The sequence below is a fragment of the Schistocerca gregaria genome, chromosome 11 (assembly GCF_023897955.1).
Source record: "Schistocerca gregaria isolate iqSchGreg1 chromosome 11, iqSchGreg1.2, whole genome shotgun sequence".
Classification (NCBI taxonomy): Eukaryota; Metazoa; Arthropoda; class Insecta; order Orthoptera; family Acrididae; genus Schistocerca; species Schistocerca gregaria.
The window spans coordinates 107,556,477-107,573,284 of record NC_064930.1 but is presented as its reverse complement, the minus strand read 5'-3'; the positions used below and the strand labels follow the sequence as shown (position 1 = coordinate 107,573,284).

Sequence of the window (16,808 nt, the reverse complement as noted above, 5' to 3'; positions counted from 1 at the left end):
AAAGAAACCTATTTTACACATGAGAACATTTTGATAACTCCCATAATCACATACCGTTCAGATGACAGTACACTCGATGCTTTGTGACTAGCAACCATTATAACATCTTGAAGATTTGGAGTAAGTTTAATATTAGCTGCATACACTATAGGAATTAATATTCTGTTGTTCTGACATACAGTAACTATAGGCCCTTTAATCTTTACAAGGAAAACACACTGACAATCTTAGAGAATTTTCAACCCAGGGGTTGTGCCTTTCTTCTCAGTCTCTCAAGCCTCCACCATAACGGAAATGCACAGTTTGACCTCTGTTACCTCTATATATAAAAAACCGCTTCTGAAGTTTGTCTGGATGCTATTCAATAGCTAACAATAGGTCATCAAAGAATGCTAGCCTATCCTCATACGTACTATCTTTAGGATCAGCTAACAGGTGGTGATGTCTCATATGATGCATTGAACTGAGTAACTGCATTAGTTCAGGAGATGAATACAGAAGTATTTCCATTCTGCACAAGCTATTGTACAAAAGCACTCTGAGGCATAAAATTTAACTCAACACAGTCACTCAGAACTCTTCCCCAGACCTACTTCATTTTTTTCAAGAAATTTGCTCTCACAACTTCTATCACATACAGTGACAAAATTTTGCACAGGAATTTGATATGTTTATGGAAGCAGCAATAATCATGAGGCACTTGTTACCATGGGCTGAAACATGCAGCACAATAGGCAAAATCCTATGCAATTATTTTGTGAACTGACTCATATTTTTTCTGAAATTTATACTTTCTTCTTAGATGACGAAAAATATGTAGGTACAGTTTAAATTTACTTATGAATACGAGGGCTGGATGGACAGTAATAAGCAGTATTATTTTTCTCCGAAACACTTTTATTGACTTTCAATATAATCGCCCCAGTTATTTATGACCTTTGGCTCATTTGCCCAGAAGGTGTCATATACAATCTGTGCCTCTATTTCTGTTGACGTCCCAGCTGACCAACCTATGGCACAAATAATGTCAGCTCTGGTGTCGTACCAGATCCTGCGCAGTAACTCTTTCACTTCGGTAAAGGGATCGTAATCACAGGGACTCGCGCCAGACGAGTTCGGTGAATGTTCCAGACTCTCCCTTCGCCAGTGGCGCAAAATGTACCGGACAGCAGCAGTGGTGTGGCACCGTGCACTGTCACTGAGAATGACGGGGTACTGTTCAACGAAATGTCGAGTGCCGGACAAAGGTGGCATTGCAGGAACGTGCAGTAGTAGGAAACGACTACCTTGACACTCGGTGGTACAACGTGACACAGTCTTACCCTATCAATCTCGTGCACAACAATGAACACAGCACTCAGTGTAGCACACTCTTTCTGTGGATGATGAGAACCGGGAGCTTCCATTCACTGGATTGGCTTTTTCAAGTTCGGTTCGTACAAGCGCACCCAGGTTTCGTTGATACTGACAGTGTGTTAAAGGAAGTTATCATCTTCCCTTTAGTACCGGCCAACAAATGTCGTGTGACAGAACAGTGGGTCCACTGTTGAACCTCAGAGATTTTGTGACGTACGCAACGTGCTGTAATTTTGCGGTACCCGAGAATGTCGTGCAGAATGTGGAGCAAAGTTTTGTGGCACACTCCGACTTCTGTTGCCGACTCACTTGCGGTCCAGTGGGGATCGACGTCCACGGCAAAGTGACACTTTGTACTGTATTCTCCTCCACGTGAGGTCGTTCTGTACAGGGGTGAACCTTCACAGCATCTCTGCCTAACACCAATGCTTTAACCCGTCGTGCAACTGTACTGTACGGCAATGCCACACCACCACATGCTTCACACAATCTCTGGAAACATTCTCGTGTGCTCCGACCTCTTGTCACTCCAATTTTGAGCCAAAAATGTTACTCTATCTGTGTAAACATAAGGTTAGGATGGTTACACTATTGCTATGACATTCAGTGGTCTACACACCGAAGTAGATTGAGTACTGTCCACACTCACTGTACGTCGTCATCTAACAGACCTTCACTGTGTCGACACAGATAGCAGCTGACTGGTTTGATGTTACAGCAGTGATATCCCTTCGTATCCAGCCCTCGTACTCCAAAATCTCCTGCAGCTGACGGCGGATCCTACGTACACGCATCCCGTGTGGCCTTTACCGTGGGACAAGACTAATCAGAGTCACGTGTAGCTGGAAATACATGCACTCGACAGACTGGAATTTACGTACGTACAGATGAAACCGTACATCTCCCACAAATAGCCTCTGTGAATCTGCACTGTTTTATACTGGTAATGGAAATCAAACGATGAGTCCGTACCGGTCGCTTCCGGGGCACTGCACCGAGCGCACGCTCTGCTCAGGGGCTCTAGCTGCCCACCGTGCATCGCAGGTAGATGAGGATTACTGACCGCAGATCCGTCACCGCACATTCCACTACGCCGCGCCTGCCACCTGCCGGCTCCCGCGCCACGCCAGCTGTAGCCGTTTCACCGTCGGCAATCTCGTTTCCGCAAACTACACTTCGGTGAGTCTTAACGATCGTCGTGACAATGTTCGACCGCTCCAGCACTACGGTACAGTGCGCTTTCGATTGTGAGCACGAGAAGCCGTCTTCCTTCGATATACGGAAACGGACGTACGAGCAACTGAAAATGTGAGAGGACAAAATACAGGGGCTGCCGTTGGGTTTTATGTCCCTCGGCCTTTTCTCGAAACTGAAAACGAAGGCGAGATGCGAGACGCTCGTAAACGTGAACGGGGGGAATCCAAAAGTTCGAGCACGGGGACGGTCGAGTGAAGTGAAAATCGTGTACGCCAGACACGGGGTGGGAAATATGAAGTTGTAGACCTACCCTTCGAGGTGCCGAATCAGTAAGTAGTACGCCGCCTCGAGTTGTACAGAGAAGCTCTCTCTGTAATGAGAGATTTCTGGGGTGTCAGCCACAGATATGAGGTGGACTCAGGTGTGAGGTCCGTCAGGATCATTCTAAGGAAACACGTGCTTTCCTCTATTGTCACAGGGGGACACAGTGTCGTTCAGTATAGCGAGCAACCACCGACACACTCCATTTAAAGTTCGATGGAACACGTGCGGAGTGAAACTAAAGAGTGGCCCAGCTGCCGAGTGAAAACGCAGACAACGGAACTGAGCAGGCAGCCAGCTGTGCCAGAATTCTGATGGGCTAGAGCCTGCACGTGAACAAAGATCCTGCCATAAGGGAAGCAGCAGTGGCATCCGAGGCTGCCCAGCCTGCAACACTGACCCAACAGCGGCTGCCACAGGCAATGCAGGGGAGAAGCGGCACAACTCCGACAACAAAAACTCGACGGGGGCCGAACCGGCGGTCACCCTCTCTCCCGCCAGCTGGCGGGTGAAGGTCACGTGTGCTGCCGTGCCTGCCCAGGTGTCGGCCGTGCCCGTCATTCACAGCACCCGATCAGCCCGTCCCGGCGCCGAGCCCACGACCACCTTGTACACCGAGGCGCGTGAGATCGCAATCTAAAACGAGCACCCGAACTCACACGCATCCTAAAAGCGAGTTGGCTGCCTCTTTATCGCACGTGGATGTCTGCCGTGTGATCTTCTCCGACCGATGTGCCTACAAATGCAAGGTGCAGCTGTCAACCGGAAAAACCACGGGAGGAAGAGCAGTGTGGAAGCTCAACACGCAACATCTCAGTGATGTCAAATTGCAACAGGAGATTGCGCACACCGTAAAACATAGCTTACTGACTTGGTGACAATATATGTCCACCACACAATGGTGGGTCGAACACGGAAAACCACAAATACGAAAGGCACCGACTAGGCACAGTGCGGAGAAGGCATTCCGGAGGAAGAGCACGGCAGATTTTTACACACAATGTCTGAAGGATGTGCTCGACAGTCCTCCAGATGACTACCTGCTTCTCACACGAGTCAGAGCAATAAAGGTGTGCCTACTCAACATCAAGCGACAACAGATGAAAAGCACCGTCGTTCGCAGCCAGACACACGGCACGATAGAAGAAGAATCTGCCACATTGCACCATCTGCACAGAGAGGGGGAAAGGGCAAACAGCAGAGCTATCAGGGAGCTTAGCAACACAGCAGGCCGTAAGCTGACAACCAAATGGGACACGATGTGTCACATAGAAGAACATTTCACTGCCCTTTTCAAGAGACTGCAAAAATATTAGAAGAAATGCGGAGACAGCTGAATAATGCAGATCGAGTTCTGCTGAACGAGGCTGGGTCAGAAAAAGTAAGAGCCATCCTCAAAAACCTGCGCCAACGATAAAGCTCCAGGAGCAGACGGAATACTCTCAGAATTCTATGTCGCCTGCTGGGACGCGATAGGTGAAATAATTACAGAAATTATTAATGAAATTCTGAATGGATAACAGATACTACCCTCCTTCCTGGAAGGGACTATAACTCTGCATCCAAAAATGAAAGCTCTGAAAGTACTCTCAGACTTCTGCCCAATAACCCTCTTAAGTGTGGATTACAAAATAGCAGCAAAATGCGTTCCCAAAAACATGAAGCTCGCCCTGAAGAAAGCAATCAGCAGGAACATCTCAGATGGCATCTGCATGTACAGAGACATTACAGTGCACGCTACAACCGACAGAGTGATTATTTCTGTCGACTTCCAGAAGGCCTTTGACAGGATCGGTCACCAGTACCTGCTAAAAACTTTAACAATACTCTGTTTTCGCCCCAAATTCACAGAAGTCGTCAAAAATATATTGACCAATGCTACATCTAGAGTGACGGTAAATGGCCAGTTATCCGCGATAATAAAATTGGAAAAATCTGTGAGGCAAGGGTGCCCCATGTAGACAGCTTTATTAACAGTGGCCCTCGATGCACTGCTCAGAAAACTTGCCGCCACCATCGAAGGCTACAAATTGCAGGACATAGAAGTAGCACGCACGGAATATGCCAATGATGTGAGCATATTTGTGGAAGAATAGGGAGACATTGACAAAGTCTTCCCAATAATAGAAACTTTTAGCAAGGCATCTGGAGTGAAAACAAACCCCAAGAAAACAGTGTTGCTTCTGATAGGGGATGCGAGAATGAAAGAGGCCAGGCTGTGGTACCAGGTGATGGAAGAACATAAGGTGCTAGGTGTCAAGCTGCAGCACTGCCCACTAAAAATGACCACAGAAAGGGAGGAGCACACGAGAGCCGAGCAGAAAAACAGCGACCGCCAGATGTTCCAGAGCTACCTGCAGAACATGCTCAATGCCGCCTTCGAGGATGCCCTCCGTTCCTACGTGGCGCATCCGCCACCCCCGCCACCACCGCACCAACCCCCTTCCCCAACCCCTCACGCCCTCGCTGCAGCACACCCTCCCACATTCCCACAAGTGCGTGTTAAAGTGTGTATTTCTGTAAAACGTGTGCAGTGCATCTACAGTGTTCTCCTACATCAAATACAGCGACATAACAAATAATACTGCCGCCCCACTAGGAAAAAGTGTTAATAATAGAGATATTCTGTTTGTGCTCCACTTATAGTGCAAACCGAGATAGCGTGACAGTAAATCTGAGAAACATCACTCGCCACAATGGAGGTGGTTATGTGAGTAATATAACAAACAAACATCTCACTGCAACCCAAATCAATTATCAAAGTAGATTATTTAGAACTGTGTTTGTGACCCTATATAAATACTAAGATTTGCAAAGACTTGTGCTGCACTAGTATTAGTCTTAGACGTAGGAAAGGGGAATTTTGTTAAAAATTCAGTTAAGGTGCGTGTAATGTCTCTTGCAGCAGTCTCTCCGCAATATTTAAAGAAATTTTTTTTATAAATTATATAACTCAGTACATATCTCGAAATATTTCTTCTTATCTTACCGATTCCTAGACTTTAATATACGACGATTAACAATGTAAAGTAGTTTCAAGCCCTACTATTCCTTGGAGCGTGCATTTACTCCACGGAATAGCTTGTCTGCTATCTATGTTTTCTCTTATGAAAAGATCGATTGAGATCTTGCAGATTAGCCAGGAAAGAATGAAGATGTATATGTATGTAATGTTGAGCTAGTCGCCATCTTGATGAGATTATGTATGAGAAGGAATTTAATACACGAACTAAACTGAAGTAAGTGTGTTCGCGTATTTTTTAACTGGTTATTATTGATAGTGTCTGCTTACTACGCTGTGTTTCATGGGATCAGTGGGGAACGTCTGAATTACACTGGACGAACCTGCCGTTTTGTATGCTCCAGATATCCAGTTACTTCCAATAAATAGGCTAAGACGGTCTTACCAGCAGATCTCCGGTCTTCCCCATGCGATGACCGAAAGTTATTAATTATTACAAATGTTTTCAGGAGATCGACTGAAAATTTTCGTCGCACCGAGACTTCGAAATTGCTTCACTGCCTTATGGAATTTAAGTTAAGCTCAATTTCATCAGGATAGAACAGTATTTAACTGTGTGAATGTGATAAGCCTGCTTTGTGAATGAAAATTCCCTTAATATACGCATATTTTTTACCATCCTGATCAGTGAAGCTAAATCAGGCCGGTGTGAGGGAGGTTTTTAAATTTTAGATCCCACAAAAAATATTAAACACGGTTGGGTGATTAAATCTGTGGCCGCCGGTAGTGTGTGGTAATAGTTGGCAGCCAGTAGGCCGGGCAGGGTAAACGTGACGCGGAGCTGCAGCGGCGTATTGCACGTGCAACTTGAGCAACAGCGAGGCAGGGAACTGCAGCTCTGTTTTAAGTTACTGCGACGTACGATTGAGGCAGTAGGCACGAGCCGATAGTTGCGACGTGTAAGTGACTGGCGTATGGGAATTCACCCCTGCCGTAGTTTCTGTCTCTCTCTGACAGTACGTCAGAAGTGAGGGGAAAAGCAGTATAAATAGTCAGGCACTTTTAGCTCGTAGGGGTGCCAGGTCAGTCGAGAGTGGTGTCGGATCTGTGCCGATCTATCCTTATACGGTACAGTCTGGCAGCGATGTTGTGAATATTCTGTGTAAACCTTTACTCTGTTTCTACGTACTCGTTCAGGCCGTATTCCACCTCCAGGGATGCGACACCGGGGCGGGATGGAACGGAACAGCAGCCGGGTACTCTGAGACTGCACGGTCCGCCCGAAGGCAGGCAGTGACTGCAGTCTGCAGTGGGTCTAGGATGGACAGCGTTCGCTTCCCACCCGGCGTACCGGCGGGTGAGGCGTACACTGCGGGAGGTGCGGCAGAACCGCGTCAGCGCCAGAGAGGGTGGCGGGTGTCGCCGTCCGGCGAACGCCACTGGCGGTGAGGTGCAGCACAGCATCCCGGAGGGCGCGGGTTCGAGTCCGGTTCTGTCCCGGGAGAATCAGTGGCCTGAGGGCCACGGGTGACCGGTACAACCACCTCCGTCCGACGGTCGCACGGAGCGGGCCAGACGGGACGAGGAGTGGCGGAAACCGGGGCCGTAACAGCCTCCCTCCAGAATCGCGGGCAGTAGAGCGGTGCCAGTCGTTATGCCTCGGCGGTTGGCGACTAGGCTAGAGCGGCTGACTTCCACTGTCGGGCAGCCTCGTCGACCGCAGCGGCAGTCCCAGAGTGCCGAGACGGCCGGACTCGCAGAACATTACGCTTCTATAAACTGGCCATATAAAGAAATACTCCCCTATCACTTTGCCCTGCCCCTTGACGCTGTTGAACTTGCTCAGCCTCCTGATGAGGAACAGTGCGGTGGGCCCCAGCTTTGGCTCTGCCAATTGGAGTCCAGGGTTTGACCATCGACGGGGCTGCAACACTTTTTTTTTATCGTATGTCTCATCTGCCCCCCCCCCCTCTCACTCTCTCACTCTCTCACTCTCACACTCTCTCACACTCTCTCACACTCTCTCTCACACTCTCTCTCACACTCTCTCTCACACTCTCTCTCACACTCTCTCTCACTCTCTCTCTCACTCTCTCTCTCACTCTCTCTCTCACTCTCTCTCTCACTCTCTCTCTCACTCTCTCTCTCACTCTCTCTCTCACTCTCTCTCTCACTCTCTCTCTCACTCTCTCTCTCACTCTCTCTCTCACTCTCTCTCTCACTCTCTCTCTCACTCTCTCTCTCACTCTCTCTCTCACTCTCTCTCTCACTCTCTCTCTCACTCTCTCTCTCACTCTCTCTCTCACTCTCTCTCTCACTCTCTCTCTCACTCTCTCTCTCACTCTCTCTCTCACTCTCTCTCTCACTCTCTCTCTCACTCTCTCTCTCACTCTCTCTCTCACTCTCTCTCTCACTCTCTCTCTCACTCTCTCTCTCACTCTCTCTCTCACTCTCTCTCTCACTCTCTCTCTCACTCTCTCTCTCACTCTCTCTCTCACTCTCTCTCTCACTCTCTCTCTCACTCTCTCTCTCACTCTCTCTCTCACTCTCTCTCTCACTCTCTCTCTCACTCTCTCTCTCACTCTCTCTCTCACTCTCTCTCTCACTCTCTCTCTCACTCTCTCTCTCACTCTCTCTCTCACTCTCTCTCTCACTCTCTCTCTCACTCTCTCTCTCACTCTCTCTCTCACTCTCTCTCTCACTCTCTCTCTCACTCTCTCTCTCACTCTCTCTCTCACTCTCTCTCTCACTCTCTCTCACTCTCTCTCACTCTCTCTCACTCTCTCTCACTCTCTCTCACTCTCTCTCACTCTCTCACTCTCTCACTCTCTCACTCTCTCACTCTCTCACTCTCTCACTCCCTCACTCTCCCTCACTCTCCCTCACTCTCCCTCACTCTCCCTCACTCTCCCTCACTCTCCCTCACTCTCCCTCCCCCTCCCTCCCTCCCCCTCCCTCCCTCCCCCTCCCTCCCTCCCCCTCCCTCCCTCCCCCTCCCTCTCTCTCCACCACAATTTCACAACTAGCTCTTGCTAAATCAAATATGATACCCTACTGTTTTTTGTTTTTGCTTTGTTTAGATGTATATCATAGTCAGTAAGATAAAACTATAAACAACTTTCAAAAGACACCACCTTGTGGCATCAGATCAATCTCTCTCTAATGTCAGCAATTTTGAAATGACAGCATTAACAAACTCATAAAATATCATAACAGGGCACAGAGACCAAAATGACTAGAACTAAAATAAAATAACCGTACCACTATAAATCAATTTGCGAATCAACAAAATATATGTATCAAAAAACAATCACAGCAAAATGAAAAGAAAAAGACTCTCAACAACTACACAGAAAATGCATGCAAGAGACTTTAAGGTATCTCCATCTGTAAAAAATGTATTGTTAATTTGTAAATAAAAGTCTATAATGTTACCAAAAAAAAAAGAATAGCTGAGTGGTCAGCACAATGGGCTGTCATGCCAAGGGGCCGGGTTCGATTCCCGGCTGGGTGGGAGATTTTCTGCGCTTAGGGATTGGGTGTTTGTGTGCTGTCCTCAGAGACGTGGCATCCAGCCACCTCTTATAATTAACCGTGGCACACCATGCTGACCCTGCGACAATGCTGGACGAAGGCACCAGAGAAATAAGAATGAAATTAAACAGTGTATTTCCAGTGTGGTGGTGGCTTGAAAGATTGAAAGATTGGGAAGAAATGCACAATTCATGGATTGAACATTTGTTTTTATACGGAATCCTGCTACAGGTTAACAACAGTAAATTACACAGCAACGACAATAAGCAGATGAACCATTAAATTATTTTCAACGTATAAAAATACAATCTTGAGCAACATTGTTGCATTTCTCCTAAAGGCATTGGCACAGTTGGTTCTTGCGGGCATTAAAGGAATCATTTGGGTCATAAGTGGACATTAAATATAACCACGTAAAATTAGAAGAAAAATCTTCAAAACATACAGTTTACATTATGCATTATATTACAAGTTGTGCACGAGTGGGAACACAAACTAATTTCCACACAAACCAATCTGAAAACCTATTATGCAACTTGTGGTAGTGGTTCAGATGTGGCAACCATGGGAAATGTTATCCACACAAAATTTTTAATGGCAGGACGACAACTAATAGAGATGATACAGCTTACGAAGGGACCGACAGAAAATAACATAAAAGAGCAGGTGAACATCAAATCTGGAAATGCAAAACAGGTTTTACTACAATTATACTGCTCGCTCGTGTTTATAACACTGACCTGGTACTAAAAGTGAACTGCAGAAAATGTTATTTAATGAGAATTCTTTCAAACATCACTTGTAGAGAAACTTCTAGCCAAATTAGGACTGTGTGCCATACTGGGATCGGAACCCAGAACCCTACCGATCGTGGGCAACGTTCTTACCACCTGAGCTACTGAGGCACGACTCATGAGGTACCCTCACAGCTGTACTTACGCCAGTACCTCATCTTCTACCTCCCAAATTTTAAAGTAGTTCTCTTGCATACCTTACAGAACTAGCAGTTCTGAAAGATGGGACATTGCTAAGAAATGGTTTAGTCACAGCCTAGGGGTAGTTCCCAGAGTTAGTTAAACTTTCACTCTGCAGTACACATTCAGTTTGAAAATAGTTTCTCCCCCATATCCTTATTCTCACGATTGCTAGTTCAGTTAGTTATGCGAGAGATTTTCTGTGAAGTCTGAAAGGTAGAGTAAGGTACTGGTTAAAGTACATTGGGGAGGGTAGACTGTGGACGACGACTGTAAAACCGAGTCGGTACTGTCTGCAATAGGTGGGTTTGAGTCCCTGTACGGCAGACAGTTTTAACTTGCCAATAAGAATGGGAATGGCACACACACTGTTGCATAGTGAAAAATTCAGTCTGTAAATGATGTACATCAATCTATACAATTGTCGACATCTACAGTTAGAAAAGCTCCTCGAGCAGAAGTTTAAATAGACCGATCCGAGCAATAAATTTTTACTCGTGGCAGGCACGGTCGGACGAGCTCGTGGACAAAGTTGTACACTAATTTGCTGACACACAAGTGCTGCAGATTTTTCAGGTGGCACAGTTCCCGGTAGGCCTCCAACTGCCATCCGAAGGCATTAAAAAGTGACAGTTTACGAATCTGCGGGCAGTACCCGAGGAACTCCAAGTGGATTAAGTCCTCCACGTGAGCCAGAGACAGAGCATCCAGCCGCGGCAGTGAGGGCACAACTCCGGAGAGGACGTCCGCGTCGACCGCGCACCTCCTCAGGTCCAGGACCTCGAGCTGCGTCAAGTGGTGCAGGTTCGACAGCTCCCACCCGTCGGACCACGTCGAGAACTCGAGGCAGAGGCGGCGCAGCCGAGGGCAGTGCCGCAGGAAGCCCAGGCGGACGAGCTCCGCGCGGCAGAGGTCCAGCTCCTCGAGCAGCGGCAGGCGCGGCAGCAACTCTGACAGGTCCTCCGCGGTCACGGTGTCACCAACCAGGCAGAGCGAGCGGAGGCCGGTGGGCAGGTGCCGCAGGCCCGCGACCGGCGCGTCCTCGGCTTCGACGTGGAGCTCCCGCAGCCGCTCGCAACGGCTCAGGAAGGACAGGTCGGAGACGAATACGCAGTCGACCAGCTGCAGGGACGTGAGGGACCTCAGACCCGTGACGGCCGCCTCCAGGTCGTCTCCCAGCACGCAGCAGTCCCGCAGCCGAAGCCTCTGCAGGTTCCCGAGGTGCCGGAGCACCGCGTACGCGGCGGACGGCAGGTCGGAGCAACCTTTCAGTTCCAGCTCCTCCAACGTGGCCGAGCAATGTTTTAGGAACGACAGTTCTTTCAGGCGGGGGCACCGTATTTCGAGTGTCCGCAACCGGCCGATCCCTTCCGAACCTTCCAGGTAGTCCGCCGACATGGAGTCTACGTACACACTCAGCTCTCTGAGATTCGGGCACAGGTGCAGGGCGGAACTGACCGCGTACTCCGCCCTGGCGTCAGGTTCGAGTGTCGGTATCGCCCTGATGATCCGCAGCTTGCGGAGCGCCGCCAGGTCGACAGGCGAACGGGGGGAGAGGGTGTTGTCCGCGATGTCGAGTTTAGTCGACAGGTACGTGCACGTCAATCTCTGGTAGCCTCGCGCGGCTCCCAAGTCGGAAATGCTGGTCACCGACAGAACCATACGGGGGTAGGAAATGTCCACCTCGAAATTGACGTGCTGCTTGACTATGACTTCCTGCAACGGCGGTAGAGTGTTCAAGATTGCACGTGTCTCGTCAGATTCCCTCGGACTTCTGTCACTGACGTACCTCTTCCCCTTCCACAGGTGTGTAAATCCTGTCACAATTTTGTGCCACTGCTGACACACGGCAGCACACCGAGCCAAGTCTGGGATTGACAGGAAGGAAAATATGGAAAGCAGTAAGTCGTCACAAATCACAGCCGGTGGAGTCGGTGCCATTTCTGTGAACAAAAATAAAAATCATAGTTACTCGTCAGAATGAGCTGCACTACAAATTTTAAGGATGTACATTTCATTTAAGACCTGTTCGTGAACATCGAGCGATAATACAGAAAGGAAGAAAGATTGGGCTTAACATTCCATTGACATCGAGGTACAGTGGAAACTTCGGGACTGTGGTCATGACGGTTGAGCAAATAGACGGATAACAGAAACACTGTATTCCTCCAAAACATAACCTCAATCAATTATTTTATGTATAGACACATATCACTCTCACAGTAATATAATAATATTTTGGGGCAAAAACAAATTAAACACGATTGTAGTAGCAAATAAAACTATTTATTACATGATAAAAACATCCGTACAGTAGCTACAAAAGTTGCAAAATACATAATGTACAGTACTTTACTACAAACTTACAGGTGAAATAGTTTATCTAACTTGCAAATAGTCAGTCAATGTCTTCTGCCTTTTTGATGTTCAAGCTTTCACTGTGGCAATACTTCATAGTTTTCGGAGCAGGAGTGCCTGCGTTGCATTAGCCTCTTCTTGACTTTCAAACCATTCTATGCACTTGGACAGCATTGTTTCGGCCTCTGAATGACTAATAGTTTGTTTTTCTTCATGGTTTGAACACGCGTTATAACATTTCAGCTCCTCAACACCAAATTAAAACGTTCCACTTCAATTTGTTTGCACTTATAGCGATCCCAGCTTCCTCAACCAAATTAAAACGTTGCATTAGGAGGTGTCTGCTTCGTGCAAAAGGTCTTGAGCTCATATTGACGACAACAAGTAATTCTTCATTACAGACGTTTATTTACAAACAGAACTGACTGACTTCACAGACTCAACAACTGACTCTCCGAGCTAACCGCACTGCATATCCGAACTGGCAACTGACAACTCCTAGGTGTATTAATACCTTTCCAAACAATGAGAGTCTTTGACAATGTTTTGTTTACAATACGATAGCAATTCACGACTTAAAACTAAATTAGACATTACAGAATTTTAGTACAGATTAAAGTAAGTAAAAGGATCAGTACATATAAATTCTTCCAAGCATAATTTCCAAATAGATTTTATAACATTTTTCTACCAGCTTCTGGATAACCCTCACCAGATTTGTACCGATGTTTCCAGAAATATCTTGACATTTGATTCTGGATATTTCTTGAGTGATTTAGAACAACTATTTATATGTAAAAGGATTTAAATCGTGTTTCAAAACGTAAATAAATCTTTTTAGCAATATTTCTTGATACAAATCGTCTTTCGAAATTAGGTTATGAAACAGTTTTCACAAGTTTTCGTATTTTTGCGATCATAATATAGAATTTCCAGAAGTGTGCATTAAACATTCATTTACAGACTTTCTCTTTAGCTGGTGAGTTTTTAAAAGTATCTTGTCCATATTATACAAAATAATTTAGCTCAAAACTGATAATTTATACAATTAATCAGAGCTACAGCAAACAGTGAGTCTTTCCTTTACAAAATGAAATATAATTACAAAATTGAATGAAAATAGGTTACTAACACTAATATATATTTACATTAATTCTATTTTTATTCTTTCTGTGCAAAATGTCCTAATATTGACACAGTACAATATTTAAACATCACCAAAGTTTCCCTTTACATTTTGCATATCTGTATCGACATCCCCTAAAAGTCTACAGTATCGAATACTTCAATATGTCCCAATATGTTCTGTAATACTACAGCGTCTTCATGAGCCCCTTCTTCATCTTCATCTGTGGCACTTACACAGGCAACAATTTCGTCATCACTCAAAATTTGAAAATCCCCGTCCACTTTGTCACACTCTAACCACTCTGATACTTCTTCTGACGTCAAATTTGTGCCGATTTGTAAAATATTGCACAAATTGACCATCTTGTCAACTGTCACACACACAGGTTCCTCCGATTCTTCACCTCTAGGTTGAGGTCAAAGTTTATTCCAGCTGTACTGGAGATTTGACACTGACAAATCACTCCATGCACTGGCAACATTGAAAATGGCATCTGTAATACTGTAAGACCTCCAAAACTGTTTTACAGATGTTGATTCATCAGATGAGAGCAAACTTTCAATAAATATTTTTCTATAACAACGTTTCATGTTTTTGATGATTCCATGATCCATGGGCTGTATAAGTGAAGTTGTGTTTGCTGGAAGGAAGAGACATGTTATGTTGGCGTCATCACTTTTCATTTCACAAGTAGAGTGCATTGGGGCATTGTCTAATAGCAATAGCGCATTCTGTGGCAACTTTTTTTCAGCCAAATGTGCTCTAACTTGAGGTACAAATTGTTTGTGGAACCAGTCAGAAAAAATCTATCTATCCATCCAAGCACTCTTCTGGGCATAGTATTGCGCACGGAGGGCATTCAAATTCAAATTCTTGAATGCACGAGGTTTTCTTGATTTCCCTATCACAAGTAGGGGTAGCCTATGATTTCCGATCACACTTGCGCAAACCATAGCAGTGATGCGATTTCTTTGTACTTTGAAACCTGGAGCAGCTTTTTCAGAGAGTGATGCTAATGTCTTTTGTGGTAAAGCCTTCCAATGAAGCCTAGTTTCATCACAATTGTAAACTTGCTCCCTAACAAGATTCAATTCAGCCATTTTTTCTTTAAATTGTTCCCGGAACTCAGCAATTACAGAGCTATCCGCACCGAGTTTTTCTCCACTGATATCAAGTTGGCGAATGCCGTGACAAAATTTAAACTTGTCGAGCCATCCGATACTTGCTTTAAAAGACGAGTCACCATCACGTTTGTTGTTCATTTCAACAGCCTTGGCCATTATTATAGGCCCTGAAAGTGGAAACCCCTGACTTCTTGCTTGTATAAACCATCGGTACATTGCAGTGTCCAATTCATCATATTTTGCAGGTTTCATTGTCTTTCTTGTTCGCACATCTCCAGCCATGCTCTGCGTTGTTGACACATGTTGTTCTATTTTATCAGCATCACGTTTTATATCATTAAACTGTTGTTCTTCCAATACCATAAATCAGCACTACACTTGTCGCAGTTTCGCCCTTTCTTAAGCGTTTTATAATTTCAAGTTTTTAAGTCCTAAAACAACACGTTTACGTTTTTCAGACATTTTATCAAGTCACTGTATCACACACACCTGCACTAAATACGGTAGTGTAAAATATTAGTCAATAAAGCTTATTCAAGTGGAAAACACGTTAGATACACTGCGACAATTACACTCTTCTCGCCACAACTGGAAACCGATCCAGTGGTGATTGTTGACTCACAAGTGAGACAAAGACAAGAAAAGGGGGAGACGTGTTAGCACGTCAACTGAAGGTCATATTTTATGTACCATTCTACGGTGAGCGGGTACATTCACTTCCCCCTAAAATAGAATAAATAAACAAAGCGAACGCGTCACTGCGCCCTAGAGCATTCTGTTATTACAGTATTATTATGCTGTTACAGCAGTGACGGTTAACAAAAACTGACAGTTTAAAGAGTGATGGTTAATCAATTTTTTACTGAAATTAGATGTGGAGCACAAGCTGGGATTGTGTCGAGCATGGGGAAGGAAATCAGCCGTGCCCTTTCAAAGGAAGCATTGGGGGATTTGCCTGGACCAATTTAGGGAAATCATAGAAAATGTAAATCTGGACAGCCGGACGTGGGTTCGAACCGTCGTCCTTCCACACGGGACTCCAGTGTGTGCTAACCATTGCACCACTTCCCTCGGGAGGCAATAATATAGCACGGCTATGTTGTTACTGTGGTCCTCAGTCGCAAGACTATTTTGCTGCAGCTCTCCGTGGCAGTCCGTCGTCTGCAAATCTTACCTCTCTACAGGGTGTCCGAGGAGACCGTGCACCCCTCTTCCCTTTGTCCAATTGGGGGTGCAGGGCAGAAAATGACAGAGATAACGAGTACATTCAGAGATCGCTCTGGCCAGGCCCCACCTCGTCAAGCAGCCTTACTTTTGTTCCGGACAGTGAAGAAGACACACTTCACTGAGAATGTGAGAAAAACTTGAGAGGAAATCTATGCCACTGTCACTCAATCAATCGAGCAGTCTCCAGCAATATCCATTAGCAAAACAGCAGCTTATAACCTCGTCCCAGTTTCACACTGAACTTTATTATTCGCATATGCTGAAGATGAATTTATATTTAAGTAATTTAGCATAATAAGTAATAGCTCCTTTTCGTGAAACTCTTTGTAATTCCCTTCTGTTATTGTGAAATCTAAGGAAAACTACTAAAAGATAACATGTCCTTTCTCAAGTACTGAATTTTATTAATTAAAACACCCTTTTGTAAACCAACACTTATAAACAATCGACAGAAATGGAATACCGTGTGCCATTATGCCTATATACTGCCACTAATCTCCGGCCCCGTTACTGAGCAACCATCTAGTCTCTTGCACAGCCGACTTTCACTCACGGACTAACACTCGACTCCTCACTCACCCACTTGCACATTGTCAACTGCACTGCAGTCTTTGCTTTAGTTTATG

General features: G+C 45.7%; 1 protein-coding gene across 4 annotated transcripts in view; it reads right to left on the bottom strand.

Annotated features, from left to right (window-relative positions):
- Positions 1-9,629: 9,629 nt before the first annotated feature.
- Positions 9,630-16,808, bottom strand: part of LOC126295360 (uncharacterized) — a 49,496-nt gene continuing 42,317 nt past the window's right edge. For all 4 annotated transcript variants that reach the window (XM_049987835.1, XM_049987837.1, XM_049987836.1 and 1 more), the window contains one exon: positions 9,630-12,287. In XM_049987835.1, the coding sequence (XP_049843792.1) occupies positions 10,807-12,287 (1,481 nt within the window). In that variant the 3' untranslated portion in view covers positions 9,630-10,806. The remainder of the gene's footprint in view (positions 12,288-16,808) is intronic.